The following is a 21259-nucleotide window of genomic DNA, read 5'->3' as shown; positions in this document are numbered from 1 at the left end:
AAGCTGCTCAATTTGTATAAGCCCCATATGATGGGGCTAAGTGACATTTTACTGGCAATATATCAGTTTGTGCTAGACAGGAGATTTATTTTCTTGTGATTGTTTAACTCAATGATACAGCTCTTGTTTATTATCATTGTCACTGTAATTAATTAGGAGGATCTGGCATTCTCATCTAAGCTCTGGGACATTTTTCCATTTTTGCATTATTGTACTTTATTCCAACCAAAGTCCTGGCCTCATGAGTCCATTATTTAGACTCTCTCTTTATGACACATCTGGAGGAACTTGCTGCACACTCTTGCTGCTCATTGGACTGAGCAGTTACTTGGCAGTCACAGGTGAATGATTAGCAAGCTCAGCTTAGTGAGGGACAGCAGCAGACAGCTGCATAGAAGAATGAGTTGCATGGATTTCAGAACGCCTCATCTGTAGTGAAGAGTAACCAAATGAGTTAAGAAATCCTTTTGAGAGGATGCTCATAAAACACTGAGACCCTCTCATTGAGTCATGAGGTTCAGAATGGATCCCCTTGCTTTCTACATTCCTTCTCACAGAGGAACCTAGGTGCAGGTGGATCCAAACCTAGTCTCAGACTTGGTCAACAGGGTTTATGTCTAATGGAATTAATACAGACCATAAAGGAAAAATCTCCATAGCAATACTTAATCATCAGTCGATTATCAGAGTGATTTAATAATACTTGCTACAATGATTTAGTTCACAGCTAATGTTTACACAAGACTTATAACACAGATTACAAGTCAAATCACACACACAGGTATAGAGGTTAACCTAGGTTTTTCTGCTTTTGGCAAATTGTAAATTTGAATGATTTTTAAATCCTGAACCCTTAATCTGCGCAAAACCAAAATGTAGTGAATTACTTACTGTTGTCCATTGTCAGCATTCTTCAGCAGACAACAGTTGGTCCTTTGTCAGTATTTTACTGGCAGACTATCTTGTAAGTTGTCAAACTCTCATATGCTGAGAGGCATCCCAACTCAAGGGGAGAACCAGGGACACAGCCTGCTGTGATCTCAGAGAGCTCAAAGGGTCTCAGTTTAGGACCACTATTTATAGAACCACAAAATGATTTACTTTGATCAGTAATTCTTCATTTTGGTGACAATGCTAGTCAGGTAACTCTTAAATGTCTTCCAGAATGGGCTACAAGCTAGGTAGCTGGAGTTGGTGGTACATTTCGCAGGCAGTGGGAGTTTAAGGCACAATTAGGAGCACCTAATTGTTCTAACTCATTGTACTAGCAACTAGGACAATAGAGTACCAGATTGTCTCAACTCGCCACACTGAGAGCCAAGACAAGAACATAATGTTGGCTGAGTCCAACATAGCAATAGGGGAATCTGCACCACCACACCTCTTCTCTCCCTTTGCCTTCAACTACCACCTCCTCCAAACCACAGGACCTGGAAATCTCCCAGGGCACAGGACTTCTTAAGACCTTATGGAACATCAGACATCATGTCAGCTGATGTGTTTGCAGGGAGACAGTCAATTAGATGTGACATTTGACTCACTAGTCCACACTTCTAGACCTTACCATATGTCTCTGCAATTCCTTTTGCAGTTTCAGTGTATATAAAATAAAAGAGGTGTGTATCTAATAATACACTAAAATTATCCATTCAGGAACACTTAGCATTTTTCATTCTTATTTTCTGACATGACCATCTAAACACCCTAGTTAACGTGCCACTATTTATAATGAGATCGGCCATTTTCACTGCACAATTCCTGTGCTTGTAATGAATTGTTTTTAGAGAGTCTCCTGGTCTTCCATATCATTACTCAAAATGAAAAGGACTCCTTTTTTTAATTAAGTGATGGGAGCTGTTCCATGAAATATTGCCAGTGCAGAAAATTTTTGAGAAGTTAAATAATAACTACAGATAATTGAGAGTTGTTAGAAGGGAACGCTACAATCTTAGGTATTTGGAACTTGCCTGCCTTGGATGATAACTGATATAAATTAGGTTTCTGACCTTAAAAAATTACAAAGAAAGGAGACTAGATAATTATACTCAGAATACGTAAAAAACTTCCCACCAATCCTGTCTTCCATTTTGCCCAAATTTGATCTTTGTCAGAAATGCTTTCACATATAAAATGTTGTTAGGGATATTCTTTATGATATCTTGCTTCATATTGCATTCAGAATTCCAATTCTGAAGTCTCCTCTTCCCCATCTAGAAAGTTTTGCCTTTCTCAGGAGAAGGACAAGGGAGAAAGGAACAGTCTATGCACACAGCACTACTGCACTTCTCACAAGTACAGTCTGCAGGATAGAGGCTCAAGGCTGGCCAGAAAGGAAAGGGAGCTCCTACAAGCTCCTATAGAGGTGACTCCCTTTCTAGGAGGCATCAGTTTCCTTCCTTTCCTGAGAAATTGCTTTCCAGCATGGAAATGGCAATCATTTCATAAAAGCTTCCTCTAAACAATATTTTCAAATGTTGTTATCCTTATTCTCTCTTTCTTACTTCTGCTACTTGAATACCGTTGTATCCTACCAGGGATTTTTTGTGTCGTTTTCTAGATGAATATTAAGCATCTGACATGAAGAGCATGTCACAGAAGTTTACTTGTCCTGTCTCCTTCCTTCTTTCATGATTAGAAGAAAGCATTTTCTTGTTTTTCTTCCAGGGAACAAGGAAATAAATACATTCTTCACTCCCTTGAGACTCCTTTTTCTGGCCTCTTCTCTGGAAACCATGTAAACATGGGCTGATGCCTTTCACTCTTTGAGGGAGCTTTGGGTGTTCTTATCACTAAGTAGATGATTAAGTTCTGTCCCAATTAGTGTTGCTTTTTGCTGTTGATTTTTCCTATGGAGCTTAGCAAGCAATCACAGTAAAATGATTAATGTGAACTCTTTACTGAAAGAGAGTCAGCTTGTTGATGTTTTAAAGCAGAGGAAAATTTGAAAGAAAATCGCTTCTAGAAATAGTGAAGGGGATTTGTATTCATGGTTCAACAAACAGGAAAATAATGAGAGCCTGTGAAGTGGTGAGAAGTTTCATAAAACAAATTTAAACAAAGGCACTAGGCTGAGATGTATTTTATTCTAGTAAAGGGAAATTGCATTAATTGTATGAATATAAACCATGAAGATCTTTGTAGTTCGAATAATTTTTTGAAGGAAAAAAGTAACTGAGATTTTTTGAAATATTCTGTGCATTTTGATGTTTGTGGGACTACTATAAAATACTAACAAGATATCTCCATTTTTTAAAGAATATAAGCTAAATCCATAACTCCACACAGCAAATGCTCAGGATGAAGAAAGCTACTTCAAAGACAGTGTAAAACTGAACGAAATGCACCTACCTTGTAGATATCTTAGGCATTACCTACAGCAGCATAACAGAGGCTCTGCATTGGTTTCAAAAGGAGCTGATAGAACAGAATATTAAGAGTATCGAGGTACCAGCATTACTTCTTGAACAAGAGGGTCCATCTGAGCTCAGTAGCTATTTAAGAGTAAGGCAGTTTGGAGTCTTAATGCTAAAGCAGCTGCCTGGGCACCTCCAAAAGCTTTGAATTTATGTCTAACTTTACTTGCCCAGAAGTCAGATGCATTGAATTCTCCACTCATTTTTTTTCTGACCACTATTTTATTGGAAATTAGTTTAGAGATGAGCATGTCATATTGGTGTTCCCTGCACTTCTACCCTGGGCAGCCAGAACAGCCCTGTGCTTGCTTTAGGCTGCTGAATAAGGTGGAGAACATACTGTGGAGCTGCATTATGAATTGCTTGGACTTCAGTCCCCAAGCTGAACTCCAGTTTTTTAATAGTTGTAAACTGTACCTTGGTGCAACTCAGCACGTGTGAAAATTAGGACACTGTCCATTTTTTCACCTCGAGTTGTGCATTACAATGAAAATCAATCAGAGCTTTTCTCCAAATCAGTGCTATTTTTACCAAGTTGACACAACACTGTACTGTAACATAAATGAGACTCGTATACAGACTGTCAACATCAGGCACCTATTTAGGTTTTACCATGTCTAAACAGTAGGTGATCAGCCTCAGCAGAATGATTTAGATTACCCACATGAACAGCCCTACCTGCCTCCTACACAGTCAGAGGCTTCCAAAAAACAAGTCAAAGGGTCTATGTTTAGATTACCATATGTTAGGAGCACCTCCATAGGGCTACTCATGGTGTCAGCACATGCACTTACTAATGTTGGACTGGTGTTGCTAGCATATGGTGGTTCCCAGAAAACAAATTAAAAAGAGTACAAAATCCTTTTGATTCTGTTAAATACACACATTACTTGAATATTGCTGACATTGAAAGCATGGAGCTAGTGTCACAGTTTTCCAGACACGAAAGCATATTGTTAAACAACAGAAAACTCTTCTAAGAAAAGCCACATGATATTTACATAAATAAAAAATTAAGCTTTGTGCCTAACTTTTCAACAGAGCCATATGAAATGCAACTATGAACTCATCCATTTTTTGTTGATGACATACAGTGTTTCAGAACAGTGTAATTTTTCGCCCAGTCATTTGAGGTGATCATAAATGACTGGAGTTTGCATGAAGAATGCATAACTACTGTGACAAACAGGGAAATCTGAGGACAATTTTAATTACTTGTGCATGCCTTTTTTCTATTTCTTGGCAATTGCTAATTTGCTGTGTGATTAAATCAAAGATTGCTCCTGAGAAAGAAATGGAAAGAGATTAAAAAGTGGCAAAGACAAGACTGTAGCCTAAAGTAAATAATGTCAAAGACTGTACAATAATGGTGGATGCCTCATCAGTTGTGAAATAAACACTTTCCAGATTGACATTTCAGATCAAAACACATCCTGAATTGTAAAGATGCTGGTATTAGAAAAGGGGAGTTGTTTATGGATTGTCAGACTGGCTGACACTCCCTCTTAGGGAGACTTGTAGGGGTGTGTTTGAATCTCTATTAAGAGTTGCTTTGGCCATAGTTGAGACTGAATTTGTGGGCTGCCCAAACAACAGAATTGGAAGGCCTGTTTAGCTGGTGGTGGAAGCTCCTGGAGAGAAAGGAAGACCAGTGCTAACACTAGGAAGGCCTGGCAGAGTGGACAGGTTCATGCAGAGCAGCTGCTGCCTAAGGTTCCTTGTGGAGCCTGCTTGGACTCTACACAGCCACCCCAATGGAGAAAGGGTGTGGGGGAAAGATGAAGAAGCACATGTCTGCAGGGTAAGGCATTAGCTGGCCCCAGAGTCTACCTGCCCCATTAATGACGGAGAGTTCTGTCTGGGAACAGGGAGCAGCTTGGAGTGAGGCTCTCCTCAGCCACGTCTGGGAACTATCAGGGATTTTAACAGCTGGAGCTGCCAAACCAGCCAGACTGACCCCAACATAGCACTGACCTCGAGGATGAACTCAAGAGGGGCAGAGGCAACACAAGTACTTCTCACCTCGTAACCTCATAATACACAACATGAGCTTCCACTGGAAATAAATCATCAGAATGCAAACTTTTATTTCAGTGGTGGCTTAGGCTGGAATTTTTATTCTTTTCCAAACTGTTAATTTGCATTTCCCAAGGTTTTTTTCCCAAGTCTTCTTGGTATTCTAAAGAAACCTGAATGTTTCCCATACGAATCAAAAAAGATTTATAGGTTTTTAGAAGGTTATTGAAATACAATACCAAGCACCTCCCATAATGAAGGAAATTCACGTCAGTGGGAATATCAGAAAGAAAAAAAGATGATTTATTAGGAGCAGGATCTCTTCTTAAAGGTGGCTTACATTTATAAGATTTTTCCTGTATCTCTCTAAAAATTATGCTGATTTTTGTATTCACGTGTGAGCAATGTGGCACTGCTATAATATAGTATAATAATATAGTGGAACACCACACTGTTCTCAAACCAGTTCTGCAAAGACACACTGTGTTAAGGAAGCCCTTTTATTAATGACACTGTACTTGGCAAAGGACTCAGGAATCGTATCAGTCAGAGAATCATTCAGAAAAATGTTTATTTGAAACTTTCAAGTTGAAGTCTCCTGTTTCTCTGGGGTTACATTGTTGTAGCTCTTGTGACCTAAGCAGAATTATTCCTAATTTATACTGGCATAACAGAGTGGATTAAAACCTTAGAGAGCCACTGGAAATACCAGTAGGATAAGAAGCACTGGTTTTAGTATGGCACTTAGAAATGATCTGGGAGATTTCAGCACTGGGAGAAGCAACTGGACAGGTTGATCAGACAAGACACCTGGAAAGCTAGCATGATGGAATACTTAGCACCTTCAGAGAGGGAGGTTTAGGTATCAAACTACCAAACTAATTACATAGTTTATTGTAGTTTGTCACGTTTCTGGGCAGGGATCCAAAATATTTGTTAGGCAGGGTAAGTGGAGAGACATATATATTTTATCAAGAAGATAAGCCAAGTCAGTAGCAAAGCTGATGAAACTGTTAGAAAAACACTCTTGTCATCATTGTTGGCAAGACTCACAGTTATAGCATGGGAGATTTCAAAGTTTTTATGAAAATTTCATTTTACAATGTAAAACTGATTTTTTTTAAGGTTGCATTTGAATATTTCATATGTACTTAAACATTAACCTGGCTATAAACCATTTTTCTTTCTGTGTTGGTCCGTCACAGATAAAATCTCCTGTTCTTCAAAGCTACAGGAGATGTTCCTTTTGCATGTACCAGTTCAGCAACAGTTAGAAAAGATATTCTTGAAGGTAATGAACTAGACAGAGTAATCAAAATAAATTATTATGGCCAAATATTAAATCTGTGAAGACAACAATGCAGCAATACCAGTTCCTGAAGAAGCAGCCTAGTACAATGGTGCTGATGTAAAGATAGTACTCCTCTTAGATTTAAAAGGTGCCATGAAAGTTCCAGGCACTTCTGACTGACAAAGAATATTTTTCATCTTTAATTTACAGTCTTTCTGTAAAAGAAACTTATAAAAAGTGTTCCAGAATCATTCATGTCTGATGGTGCTTCAAATCTGCATGTAATAGAAGCCCCTGAAAAGATTTACTTGCAGTGTTTCTCAATGACTAAGTCTGTGTTTTAAATAACAGTATGAATGTAGGCAGGGACATAGGACTGGGAAGAAATCTCCACCACTACTGAGGGTTACTGAATCTCATCATTTTTTCTCTGTTTTGTGTCACTCATTGATTTTACACCCTCTTCCTCATGAAGAAAAGACACACTGAGGTGAAATTCTTCACCTGGGCACTTGGACTTTATGCAGTTGAAGAAAGATAGGTTAGGAAGAAAAAACACCTATGCCCAAGAGGTTTTCTGTACTTCAGTGCCTTTGAGATATATTTGATGTATGGGCATCCACTGACCATTCTGTGAGTCTGTGATTCTGTGACCATTCTGTGAATCTGTGACCCTGCCCTCCTTGCTCTCATCCCATTCCAGCATATTTTATGTTTGTAAACCCTCTTGGACCTGCATGACTCCCTATTTTCTTTGTGTATTGAGATACACTGGGCACTTCTGAGGTTTCTAGTTAATTCTCAAATGGTAACTCTGCAGAGGCAGTGTTATTAAAGGTTACAAGATCAATGTTTTTTCAAACAAATAAATACAGCATTTCAGCTTAAGCTCCCTCCTGTTGCAAAGCAAGGCTGCAATATCGACATAGCATGGAGGTTTAAGGTGGCAACTGATCCATGATGGACTTAATTATCTATTCATTTTAAGGTATTTTGTTTATTTTCACCGGTAATAAAGCATTGGATCATTCCCCAGTCTCCTTATTGAATGAAATGCATCCTCTTTGTCTTCAATGTCAGGTTGATCCATAGCAGTTAAAAAACTCTCTATTTAGTGTAAATTCAGCATCTTTTGATTTTGTTTTCTAGTGGTTAGAAAACACTAAGGAAGAGGTTTTTAGTCTGCTCTTGCATTTTGCAGCTGACACCAGTCTTGGAACAGATGATGTTTATGATGAAAAAGGGTGCCAGTGTGATGTGTCAGTAGAAGATCTCACCCCTGCTCTTAAAACTGTCATCAGAGCAATCAGGTGAGTAAAAAATACTGAATGAATAAATATTAGAGATTTCTTTAATTAAGACAATAATTAACTGCATGTCAATTAATAAAATGGTAGTTAGTTGAAGTTATTGCATGGCTATATTTGTTACATAGTTAATGTTAATATAGTTTATTTATGCTTCCTTTTATTTTAATTAAAAGTTAAAATGTTTTATCTGTTCTATTATCAGCTTTTCACTGTCTAAAAATGTAACGTGCTTTGACTCGGGAGAGAAAGAGAGTAATGAATGCCGCTTTCCACTATATTTCCAGCAATCCAAAATGCTGTCATCCAGTTTGATGCAGTTTTACTGAATGTGTATCACCTTGCCTAGAAAAGTTATTTCATTTCAAAGTTATAGGGTTTATGGCATTTCCATATTCCTGAAACTGTCTGTCATATGACTTTTATTGCAGCTTTCTTCTGGTAACAGCAGAATAATTATGCAAAGCCTTGAATGCCACCCAAATAACTTAAAACTAATAGTCTCCTTCTTGCCCAAGAAAGCAGCAAACTGCATTGAAACTTATAAAATTACCTGCATTGAAAGCTTAAACTTAGCATTCACCCTTCTGAGACTGTCAAGGCTCTTCATCTTCCTGAGTATTTTGAAGTGCAAATCCTGACAGGCAAAATCCCCACCATAAAGAGTACATCAGTAAGCCAGGAGAGCTCAAGCATAACCTCTCTGCTGACAGGAAACCTGAGGTTACTGTTGGGGGTCACCTCGCTGGCTCTGCATCACATCAGTGCCCAGCACCCTTCTTACAAGCAGGCACAAGCCACAGAGGATTTCTCCAAAATCCTATGGAAATATTATGTTTTCCTACAGGAATTCTTGCCTGAGTTTTCTCAGCACTGTGGGAAGAAAGAACTCAAGCTCTTTATCAAATAATTTCATAGAGTGATAACCTATGGGCTACTTGTATTTCCTTCTCCTTTTTCCACTGACTGCTAATGAAGACAGATAGTGAGTAAGGCTGTTTCTAATACTTTTCTGCTAGCACATACAGCTTGACAGATCACTTGCAGACATCTGTTCCAACCATTTTTCCAACCTGCCTGGAAATGACCTCACAGGACGTGTCAGATACCAGGTCTGTGTCCACAACCACTGTAACTGGCAACTCAAATGTCACTGCTGAGAACCATCTTTTGCCAACAATGTTTCAGCAGGTGACAGAAATCCTCCTACACGGTGGACACCCACCTATAAGGCAGGCCTATTCCTTCAAATGGAAAATGCTCAAATTAGGAACAATCAGCATAGTCCATTGGTTCTAGTGCCAAAGATCCTTGTCTGTGATGTTGCATTTTAAACAGACTGTTTGACTCTTGGCTCTGAGTGCACCTAGCCACTGTACTGGCAACCGATACCAACAGTCATCTCATTCTTAATACTGTCCAAATTCCTTGAGATCAACTTAACACTAATACTAAATTCATGGTGCTTGTTTTCAAAGGCACCACTGGACTGTTCAGTGCATCACCTATGTCTTTCCTTGGTTCTCTAGGTAATTATCAGCTCAAATGGAAAGTAACCAAACGTGAAGGATCTAGATAGCAAACTTTCTCCACAGTGCTATATGCAGAAGTGTTATAATAAGAATAGCTAAGCTGCCACAGTTTGTTTCAGACATGCCCTATTTAACTGATGAATCAACTTTTTCTCTGCACACTTGACTTTCAAAATACCAACTCATTTCACCATTGAGGCTGAGGAAAAGAATTCTGTATCTCCACTTGCTATCAATTAGCCATGAACCTTTCCTCTCTCTCCCTGCAGATGTTAGCGTTTCACTGGATTACAAGCGGCACATAGATCGTGCTTCAGAAACATACCTTTGTTTGAGATCTGTAAAGCAGTAATATGCCATGATCTTCCAGTTAAATGCTATACCTTAATCTCTCAAAATCAAGAGACTGATAATTCAGTTCATCAGGTAGCTGATACTCCTCTTTCTGATTATTCAGAGTATCTGTTACTTGACTACACTGTGATCTATGCAAACATCTGAAGAAGGATCTGAGACACTATATAGTAACTAGAATTTCAAGATGATAACATCTGCCTATATGGAAACTTTGTGCCTCATTTTGAAGTTTGTTTTTAGCAACGGCTTTGAATTGCAAAGGCAATGAGAGAGGGTGGAGGCTGTTTTTCCTTTCATGCTGGTATACAGGAGTAGATGAAGACAGAAGGCCCTTGCACAGCTTCATGAGACATTAAGCGAAAGATCCCAAATATAACCACACACAGTTCAATACATTCTGGCTATATCACCTTGAAAAAATGGAATAAAAGGTAGTATTTTTTTTTTCCTGTTTAGAGCTGGGTACAAATTGTTTTACAATGATACAAATGGTTCTTTTGTTTTGGGGAAAAAATGAAATTAGCAAAATTAATTTACAGAGGAAGGGCCTCTCTCAGTTTTAGAATCAGAAAGAACTGAGAGCTTTTTTTCTGTGAAAGGAGCCTAGAATATGCTGGCTACTCTTAGGTTGGACAGCCTTGAAATAGCCAAAGATAACTTTTATCTATAATCTTTCATTTTGGTAATTTCAAAGTCTACTGCTCCAGTTTTGACCTTTTACTTACATTTTTCCCAGGACTACTTTATTCTTCAAAACAACTGTTTTATTTTAAACAAACAATCCCCCAAGCTTTCACTTTTAAATGGTCAGAACACCAGAAAAAGTTCTTAACATATTGGACCTTTCCAAAAATAGGACTTCAAACCAGTTGTACTGAAGACCCACTGGGCAGGCTTGGTAACATGTCAAGCTGACAGCCTCCTCTCAAAATCCTTCAAGCTGAGTCTTGCACAGCCCATCTCTTGAGCTGCCTCTGCCACCCCCACTTATTACAAACTGTCTGTCAGGAAAGATGATCTGAGGCAGTAGAGAAAGCAAGAAAAAGCTGATCAATGGATTTGCATAGTGTTGGGTGAGTAGAGGAACAGAGGACCTGCATAGTGAAATGTGGTATGTTCCACAGCACACCTTGGGCCAGGCCAGGATCAGTCCTGCTCATTGTTCGGAGCAGTGCAGAAAGCAGTTCTTGCTGGCAGCATGCTGATCCTTTGTGCCAGCAGCTTTTGCAGCACTGCTCAACCAGTCCCAGTCTTGTCATGAACAAAAAGGCATTAATATCCTGCAGAGCTCCTGGAGACCAACAAGAAACATTGCATTTTCCAGCTCTGTTAGTTCACAATGATGAATGTACGTGTTAGTAAAAAGAAGATGAGGATACCTTGTTTCCATATATTGCGATATCTCTGATCATTTTTCATAGCAAGGGACACGAAATTCTGTAATACTCTCCACAATGGAAATGATGGAATTATTTTCCTATTTATGGACTATAAAATTAGATTTGAGGAACAGAAATAAATATGCAATAGGAAATAGCTGCAGTGGCAGGAAGATGAGCTTGCTGACCTAAGAGGTCTTTTCTCTCTTTAACTCTAGCGATTGCATAGATATGTTTTCATTTGTTGTTAATAAGAAATAATAATAATAATAATAACAAATGTAACTAAACCTAATGAAACTTGAGAATTCGTGAGCTGATAAGCTGTACAGTTGAATAGTCATACATATTTAATAGCCAAAGAAGGAAAACATAGTTTACCATTTCTGTTCAGTCTTTGAAATGTTCTTGATACACCTGTAAAATGTATTTTTAGCAGCCATTATGAATTTGTTCACTGGTTGTGGTTCAGAATCCTCTGTTTCTTTTAAATCCCAACATATTTTCTGTCTAGATGGTCTTCAGAGTCTAGGCTTCTCTCTTAAGAGACTTCTCTTAACATGTCTTTGCCTATAAGAGCACCGTGCTTGGGAGGAAACAATGTCTGTGGTTCCTGGGGGAAGGGTTGGTACAGGTCAAGACCCAAGAGAGTTCTCACTCAGCCCACACATAGCAGAACTCACTCTTAACCACCGTTGTCTGTTGGCATTTCTATATTGGATCTGGATCTTTTCTGCATGTTGCATTACACCAGGAAGAAAGGTTATTTGGCAAGGTAAGGGCAGAGAGATGAAGGAACCAGCACAACTAGATCCAGGTGCTCCTGTCTTTCTGATGTAGTAAGTGAGCAAATGACCCATGGTCACTTCATCTAGCTATGGGGAAAACACCCTACCTGTCTTTTAATCTTCGAGGCAGTAACCACATGTGAGTTTGCCTGAATCTCGGTAGAATGAAGCTCCATTTCTTCCTGACATAGTGACAAGACTGACAAGTTACAGGTTTAAAAAAACAGCATGAGTATGACAGGGCTGCACAGACAGTTAGAGATGTTCTGGCTCAGTGCCACCCTCAGTAAGGTGCACTAATGACAAACAGAACAGCTCTTAATACTGGAAGGGACAATATGAATGGAAATAACAGTGCAACAAATGCCAGGAAAGATATACAACCTGCACGTTCAGAAAACACTGTAATTCTAGATCAGTGCTGACCCTGCATTTGACAGGAGTTAAATGAAATGGAAGCTGCTTTTGGCTGCTAGGGGGTCAGAAGACAAAAGTTGCTATTAGACCCGTAATTTTCTACAAATGACCATGGCACGTAAAGATCACTAGGATCTGTGGTGTAGATGTTAACTGCAGGCAAAGCACTCTGATATATCTGGTCTAATTCAGCACAAAAGACTATTTGTCTCCTCTCCTCTAGATGCATCTCATTCTCATGGAAAAATTGTCATATTGTGACTTAGGTAGTAGATTTACCACCGTGTATCCTCTCTGTCACACTAGATTTGAGATTTAAAACACCACTTCGCTGCACGGCCTACAGGGATTTAAAAATAAATGATTTTAAATGCCATAGGGAGTATGCCGTTTTGTGCTTTTGGGATAATTCTTCCTTTCAGTTAGGGCTGTTTGGCCGGCGCTGGCAGTGCAGTATTGCCAGGGCCGGCTAAGCCTGGTTTCCGATGAGCTTCGTTTGCCCTCTCGTGGTACAAGCGAAACAAGACAGACTGAGCTGCTGCAGCTCTTTGCCCGGTTGCTGCAGCTCTTTGCCCGGTTCCTCCAGCTTGCGTTAAGGGCTGATGCCTCGGGGTATGAATAACTGCGCTCATTTCCCCTTTTCGGGACTAAGTTGCCCGCCCGTGCCCACATAACTGAACCTTTCGTTTTTCCCACACAGAATAAGTAACTTTTTATTCTAGAAGCACGAATGAAGGAAGCTCAAAAGCTCTTTTGTTCACTATTTTTAAATATGCTCTATAACCCTTCAGGATAGGTGTTCAAGCCTGTTGAGTTCAACCTTTCTATTTCCAGAAATAGAAAGCCAATTGAATTTTCAAAATTGACCGTAAATAACTATGGAGAACCATCCACATTTAATAACTGCAAAGCAGTTGCTAGGCTCCGTCACTGAAAGAATTTGGGTTTTCTGTTTCTTAATGAACTTGCAGGCTTTTTAAAAGCCAGGCTTTTATAACCTTTCAGGTTTTTGCACAGTTTATGTAAAAAAAATAAATATTTGAAGCAAAAAGAAATATGTAATATGGATCTGTTCCAAACCTTGCTGAAATGAATTAAGATCATATGAGCTAATACCTAATCAGGAATAGTACAGGTACTCCTCATTGATGTAGCCATGATGCTTCATCCTGTGTCTGACTTCTGAACATTATGAACAAACTGCCTTGATAGCCAAAATTTTTAAAAGTTACAAAACTGTAAAGCAGTAATGAAGACTTTTGTGCACACTGATTAAGAAGCTTCCATGGTTGTTAATAAAAATCAGTCTTCTCTCTCTTCTCTTGTAAAATCAGCCAGTTGTGGCAAATACAGTTGCTTTCAATTATGCTATTAACCCTCTGTCTCTGCTTTTTTTTAATAGAGATTCATATCTTTATTTTATCAAGAGCACGATGTAAAAATTTGTGACCACTAAAACAGAAAGAATAATAACAAAGGAATGATACTTTCTTGTATGTCGGCTACTTCATTTATTCTTTGTAAGATGAATAAAGAACTAGATTCCAGGATATTGTCTGTGCTGTCAGACTATTATGAAAAGAACATCTTGGCATCATTCGACAGCTAAAAGAAAATAAAAAATCCCAGCTTCAGAGACCTTCACATTACAAAAGACACCAAAAGCCATTAGTCTGTAGAACTGGCTGACAATGGGAAAGAGGAAAGTGCATCATCTGACATATTTAAAACTGCACAGAGATCAGTCCTGAACTGTCAAGATGATGGACTACTACTAACAGGCCCTTTTCCATTTTTAATTTCTATAATCAGAATCATAGTTCAAGCTCTGTACCGGTGACAAGCAATCTCATTTTTAACTGCAAGTTACCAGAATGGGAAATATCAGCAACCGTGGCAAAAGACTGATATTATTTGAAAGAACATTTACATGTGACACAGAAATCAGTAGAGCATCCCTATATACTGTTAATCTGACTCTACGTACCTATTATCATGGTGTTTATGTATACAAAGGTGTTTCTAAATTCCACTAAAACACTACTAACTTTTCTTATCAGAGCAAGTGCCATGTTTTTGTTTTTATTATAATTCATTGTCTTACAGCTACTAAATACACATCACAGTAACCACGGAGGGAATATATTTGCATGAAATATTGGCATTTGGAATAGTATACCAATTTACTGTCTCTGCTTTCTCAGTTGCAGCAGATAGCAAATATCAGCAGGTTGGCCCTATTAGGGATTCATAAGCTCTGTAACACAGACCAGAATGGCCAACACACCTGATCTCTTGGCTTCTCTCACAGTTCTTGCATGGGTCTCTCTTCTGCAGTTCACATGTAAACCAAGGAGAACTGCAGGTCTTACCAGCTGACCTGGGAAATCAGCTCACTGACATTTACTTTTCAAGTTTGTCATTTCTATTGCTTAAAATTTGCAACTTCATGTCAATCTTCTCAGGCTCAAGAGGCGCTATTCAGCAGACATTGCATATTCACATAAGCATCACAGAAACTTGTGCAAGTCTCACATAAAACCACACGCTATTCATTGGTTTGAGATATCTACTGTTATTCAATACTTTTACTACTCTGCAGTAAAATTCAAGGGAAAAAACCACCAACTCTAAATAAATAATAATTCCCATAGATTTCAACATGGGACAAACACAAACACTTCTCTTTTGCCTGCAAAGTTAAGTCAGCAAAATAAATGAAAAACAGATACTTAGGTTGTACATACACATTTGCACTTAGAAAAAGAGTTGTGTAAAAGCAAAAGTTCACTTGCACAAGCTGAATTTAAAATACCTTCTGTTTAAAATTTAGCTGTCAGATTTTGTCAGTGGAATAGATTGTATTGTTTCACAGCTGTTGAAGATTAACATGTGAAATGCTTTTTGCCCACAGGATTATGAAATTTCATGTGGCAAAGAGAAAGTTTAAGGAAACGCTTCGTCCATATGATGTCAAAGATGTTATTGAACAGTATTCAGCAGGTCATCTGGACATGCTATGCAGGATTAAGAGCCTTCAGTCACGGTAAGGAAATAATAATTTCTCCTCTGCAGAAGCAACTTATGTCATTCACTGCATAATGAATATTGGTAACATTTACCATTTATGTGTTATCTTTGGGTAAAAATCACCATTCATGTTTCAGCTCAGCCTCTCGTTCTGTGAATGCAGCTGAGCCAGAAATTACATTGTGAGTAAAAACAAACAAAAAATAGGTATCTAAATTGTCCTCAGAAAATGGAAGTCTGAAAAAAAAAATATAATCCTTTATCTGTAAAGTCCATTCATAAATGGGGAATTTAGTCAGGACAATGCAAAAAGGGTGAGGTCAACATTGACAACTGGTATTCTCCCACCCAGACTTTCTCTTTTCATATGAAAGAAACTGGGAACTACTGGTAATGTAGTATGTATATGGTTCTGGATATGTATAGTATGTATAAGTTCTGGATGCCCAGCAGTAATAATTTAATAGCAAAAAAACAACATTGCATCACGTGTCTCATTGCCAGTATCACAGGTGAGATTCCTGCCTCAAACTGACAACTTTCCCAGGGCTTGATGCTGCTGTTAGAATGGGAGAGCTGATGGTGACATTAGTACGCCTGTTCCTCCACATCAGGCTGCTAGAGAGGCCACCTCCTTTCTCCTCCTCTCAGCAAGTCTAGCCCTGGCTCTCCCAGATAATGGCTAAATTCTGGCCCCCTGTTAGTGCCAACAGAAAAGAAAAACAGTCTCGAATCATAGAATGGTAGGGTTGGAAGGAAGCTTTAGAGATCATCTAGTCCAACTCCCCTGCAGAAGCAGGTCAACCTAGATCATTGGATTTTTTCCCTTTTTTTTAACTAAAACAATTAAGTTTGTCTTCTTTCTCAAGTGCTTTTCTGAAGTACTGTGATTTTAATGTTTAATGTATGGATAAAGCAATTACTTCCATATCATCACCATTTTTAGGAATCACAGCAGTTTTTCATTTCTCTTACAGCGTTGATCAAATTCTTGGGAAAGGACAAATCACAGCAGATAAAAGAAGCAGAGAAAAGAATCCTGCAGAGAATGAGACAACTGATGACCTCAGTATGTTAGGGCGTGTAGTAAAGGTGGAGAAACAGGTAGAGTGACTATCTGTGTCGCTTTGTCTTGCTTTATTGCTCATGACTTTTGTGTATTTTATTGCCAGTTTCAAAGGGTGAACAGGTAAAATACTTTTTTTTCTAACATCTGTTTCATTTGCACGTTGGAATAAAATTGATATGAACCATATTGCCTTAACTGTAAGGAAAGTAAAGAAAAAGTAGGGAAAGTAAGGAAAGCAAAGAAAAATCACAAGTTACTGAAGTTTTTCTTCTTTTCTTGGGAGAGTTTGAAAATGAAAAATTTCCATGGCTTTTGACATTATGTTTAAAGGGTCAAGAGCATATACGAAGTTCCTTCGGTTTCTCTCATCAGCACTCACATTTTCCTTTTGCTTGGGTTCCAAATATTTTAGATCAGTGTTTGGCATTAACGTTAAGCTTTTCCTCTCCTCCTGTAGGTACAATCCATCGAGTCAAAACTGGACTGTCTACTAGACATTTATCAACAAGTTTTGCGAAAGGGATCTGCATCTGCGCTCACTTTGGCTTCATTTCAAATGCCAGCTTTCGAGTGTGAGCAGACTTCTGATTACCAGAGTCCATCAGACAGCAAAGATTTGTCCAATTCTGCACAAATCAGTGGATGTGTATCCAGATCAGCTAGTGCCAATCTGCCTCGTGGCCTACAGCTTATACTGACACCAAATGAATTTAGCACTCAGTCTTACTATGCTTTTAGTCCAGCTATGCATAGTCAAGCAACACAAGTGCCAAACGATGGACCCACAACAGTCAATAATACATCAAACCAAATAAACCCGGCAACCAAGCCGACAACTCCAACAACATTACAAATACCACCTTTCTCATCAATGAAGCATATCAATCGGCCTGAGCCCGTTCATATTATTCCTGTAACCACACAGGAAAATATTTCCAATGTCACCGCTTGCCTTGTTGCATCAAAGGATAACGGACAAGTTGCACAGCCCAGTGTGACGAAGGATCTCTCATGGAGAAAAAGTCTGGATACAGAAGGGGAACCTTTGCTCTCAGTTAAACCTGTGGCACAAATGGATTTAGGAAAATCTTTATCTGTACAGAATCTTATACAATCAACAGAAGAACTGAATGTACAGATTGCTGGCAGTGACTCCAGCAGTTCCAGAGGTAGCCAAGATGTATACTCCAAATGGAGGGAGTCAAAATTATTTATAACTGATGAAGAGTTGGAGACAGAGGCAGGAACAGAGACTACTGAAGCCATCTCGCGCCCGTTAGTGGAAACAACTCTCTCTGCTGACTCTCTAAGGACTGGAATATCAAGATCATCTCAAAGCATCTGCAAGCCAGGGGACGGTACAGAAGCACTCAATCTGCTCCACGTCAAACTTAAGTAACAGCTTGTGGGCTTTCTTCATTGGCTGGGTCATTCCTCTAGTCATACATATCATAGCATGAACTGTTTTGAAAGCCTTTTTAATAAGAAACAATCACAAAAATCAGGATGAATCTGCAAAGCAGTTGAATGAGCCCATATCTCCTAGTTTGCATGAAAATGCATGTTTAAGTGATGGCTAACATTCAAGTTTACACCTACAGTACGGCAGCCTTTCATGTAGTACAGTAGGTTTAAATGATGAGTTGCCTACAAAGCTAATGCTGCAGGATGTATCAAAAAGCAAAAATCTGAGCATTTAGACCTAATGCCGTTTCTACAGGGCAGAAGTAAAAATCTTAAGGTTTAAAGCACTTTGCTTCTGAACTAATTAAATATATATGTGTATAATGTCCGGATTTAGATGATAGTTTATGTTTACAACTGAAAAAATTATCTACAGCTGCTAGCAAGGTACCAAGGGAAACAGTAGTTGGGGATTAGAAATGGCTGCCAGTTGAAAGATACACACATTAGCTCATCAGTATTCAGTTATTTTTAACTCTGAAAAACAGTATGTTAACATCCAACCGATTTTGGTGATTTAGTGCTGTGGCAAAAGTACTTGGCACACCAATACCACGTCGTTCTTTCTAACAAGAACATTATTTTGCTAAGAAAAGTTTGTATTTTAAGGATAGGGACTGGCCTCAGAAGTGGATAACGTGGGTGACTGCACTAAAAATTCAGGGAGATCTCTCCTTCCAGTCTCATGGAGGAGCTATCTTGTGAATCTGAAACATTTTGGCAGCAGTAGGTGACAGAAGGAAGCAGGCGCTGCCTTTATTGTAGAAGCAATATTTCCCTCTGTGGAGATTTTGGCAATTTTCCTTGCAGTCCCAAACTGATACCATGACAGCACTTCATAAGGCTAGGAAAAGAGGGAAACTGAGGAACTGAAATACAGCTTAAAATTATAGAGAACAGAAGAGGGAGGAGAGAAAGTCAACACAATCAATGAAAAAAAAACAACCAAACAAAACGAAATGAAACATGGATTTAGGTGGGAGGAAGGGAAATGATCCCAGAAAATATAAGGAAGATAAAGAGGCAAAAATTTATTTTTTTGTTTTAAATCCAGCCTGTCAGTCACCAACATTGAGTGCTATTTCCAAAAGAATAAGAAGCCATATAGGCAATTAGAAATGGAAATAGAAGTAGGGAAGACCACCTTAACTTAAACAAACAAAAAAAACCCACCTCAAACTAAAACCAAAACTGAGGGCTAGGGATTTCTTGTTTGGCTGGTTTTGTTTGTTTGCCTTTTAAATAAAAGGGGAGGAGGAGAGAGGGGAAAGTGGTCACACTTATAGTTCAACACTGTGTCCCAAGTGCAGTCATTTCTTGTGAACTTTCCAAGAAAGGTCCTTCAGACTCCTTCCTTCAGATTCAATGCCTACATCAGGTTGAGCATTCCTGCTTGATACGTCTTCTTATTTTTTGGTATCCTAACCAGGAGCAGGAGCAGTGTTAGTGCCTATCTGCACATCCCCAGCAAGGCTTTGCTACCAGGAGAACCCTTGCGGGGGCCTGAACGGGCTTTCGCTCTTCCCAGCTGAATGAGGATTCTGTGTGTTGCCTCCCCCAAGATTTACATCCCACCTGCACCACAGGCATGTAGACAACCCGACGGGCTCAGCTTCACTCTAGCAGCAGGAACACCGAATGTATGGGGGTGCCAGTGCCAGCTCACTCAGGGCAGTGTTTTCTTGAGGCCCAGAACCTGCTGGGAACTTACTATCATCAAAAATGTCACTCCAGTCTTAACCATGGCTAAATGCTGTAGATTGTATTGTGAAGGACTTGATCTGTTTACTATGAAACCATTGTAATTTCAGCTTCCGTATTTCCTTTACAGAAGTATTCCTGGATGTTACATGACAACCTTATTATGTGAAAGTACATGCAAACTGTAGAGTGTATATATTGTGTCGTTATACGGGGTCCACAGATGGTACACTGTGTTCCATGGCTTACGCCAGAGCAAACTTCAGCTGTTAAATCCTGAAAGACACCTTGAAGCACAATTTCTTCACCACTGCTTTGCCATATAATTCACCACATTAAGCCTTTCCTGCTTTTATGTGCAGTCCGACCATGCTAAAGCCTGATGACAACAGTAGTTTTGTGAGGATAAATAGGGATTTTTTTCCACATCTCAGCTCATTTAACTAGTAACTTATTTCTCTGCAGTCTATCCAGACAGATCTGTAAGTCTGAAGCGCTATCCAAAATATAAAATCTTACAAGTGGGGTTTTTTTTAGGCTTTTCTTCCTTTTTCCTAACCATTTATGGTGCCTTTCTTGCCTCATATGAAGCCTCTCCTGGGCCTAAGTGTAAATCTGCACTTAGGTTCAGTTAAGGAGCAAGAGATCAGGCACATGGCAACTGTGTGCCTGTAATGAAACCCCCTTCTCCTCCTTGACGAGAACAAAAAAAACAAGGCATCATGAATTGGACACCACTCCTCCACCTTTGTCTGCACAAGCAGATGGTTTTGCACCCTCACTGAGCCCGGAAGGCATCAGTGGGAGAACTAAGCACTGGCCCTGCCTGTACCGAGTCCGCACAGGAGCGGGGCCTTGGGTTTTGCTGATAATTTATCTCACGGAAACTTGGTATTTTTGCCTTAAATGATGTGCTTGAGTCCTCCTAATTTTAACTTAATTTATTTAATACAATTTTGTGCACAAAAGAATAAGTTCTATAAATTATGTATGAAAATGTTACTGTCTTTACAAAGTACTTAATAACTCCAGAAGATCGTATCTTTTCAAAATTATGGTTTAAAATCCTGGGTTTTTTTTCTTTTGTGCTCACCATTATTATTTTTGTAGATGCAAGTCTTATAATGTAGGAATTTTTTAACATAATATTGATAGAAAATAGAAAGAGTAGTGAATATATGAAATTCCAGAGAGGAAGAATTGTTTGTTTGGATTTTTATAAGCTTTGCTCATATTTCCTCAGGAGGAGTTTCCCGTTTCTATGCTCTCTCCTTAAAGACAGTGTCATGACTAACAGTCATTCATTGGTTTCACAAAAGAAAGACCTGTCTGGTTTTTCAAGTCTTGTCCTGAGCTGCTTATTAAAGTCGGGCTCACGACAGCTAAGAAGAATTTTTTGTTTCTGATATACAATCCACTTGAGGATTGTTGAAGAGAGAATTTGAACTTCAGTAAAAGCTTCAGGAATTAAGCCTTATCCAATTAACTGTTTTCT

The 21259-nt window shown here is 39.0% G+C and overlaps 1 protein-coding gene across 1 annotated transcript in view; it reads left to right on the top strand.

Moving 5' to 3' along the window:
* The window catches only part of KCNQ5 (potassium voltage-gated channel subfamily Q member 5), a 292687-nt gene extending 271967 nt beyond the window's left edge, over positions 1-20720 (top strand). Inside the window, exons 11-14 of the mRNA XM_061989536.1 lie at positions 7922-8030; positions 15415-15546; positions 16508-16634; positions 17057-20720. Of these exons, the coding sequence (XP_061845520.1) occupies positions 7922-8030; positions 15415-15546; positions 16508-16634; positions 17057-17998 (1310 nt within the window). The 3' untranslated portion in view covers positions 17999-20720. The remainder of the gene's footprint in view (positions 1-7921; positions 8031-15414; positions 15547-16507; positions 16635-17056) is intronic.
* The last annotated feature ends 539 nt before the right edge of the window (positions 20721-21259 follow it).

The sequence above is a fragment of the Colius striatus genome, chromosome 2 (genome assembly GCF_028858725.1).
Source record: "Colius striatus isolate bColStr4 chromosome 2, bColStr4.1.hap1, whole genome shotgun sequence".
Lineage (NCBI taxonomy): Eukaryota > Metazoa > Chordata > Aves > Coliiformes > Coliidae > Colius > Colius striatus.
Note: the sequence above shows the minus strand (reverse complement) of the source record. Positions and strands in the feature narration are given on the sequence as shown.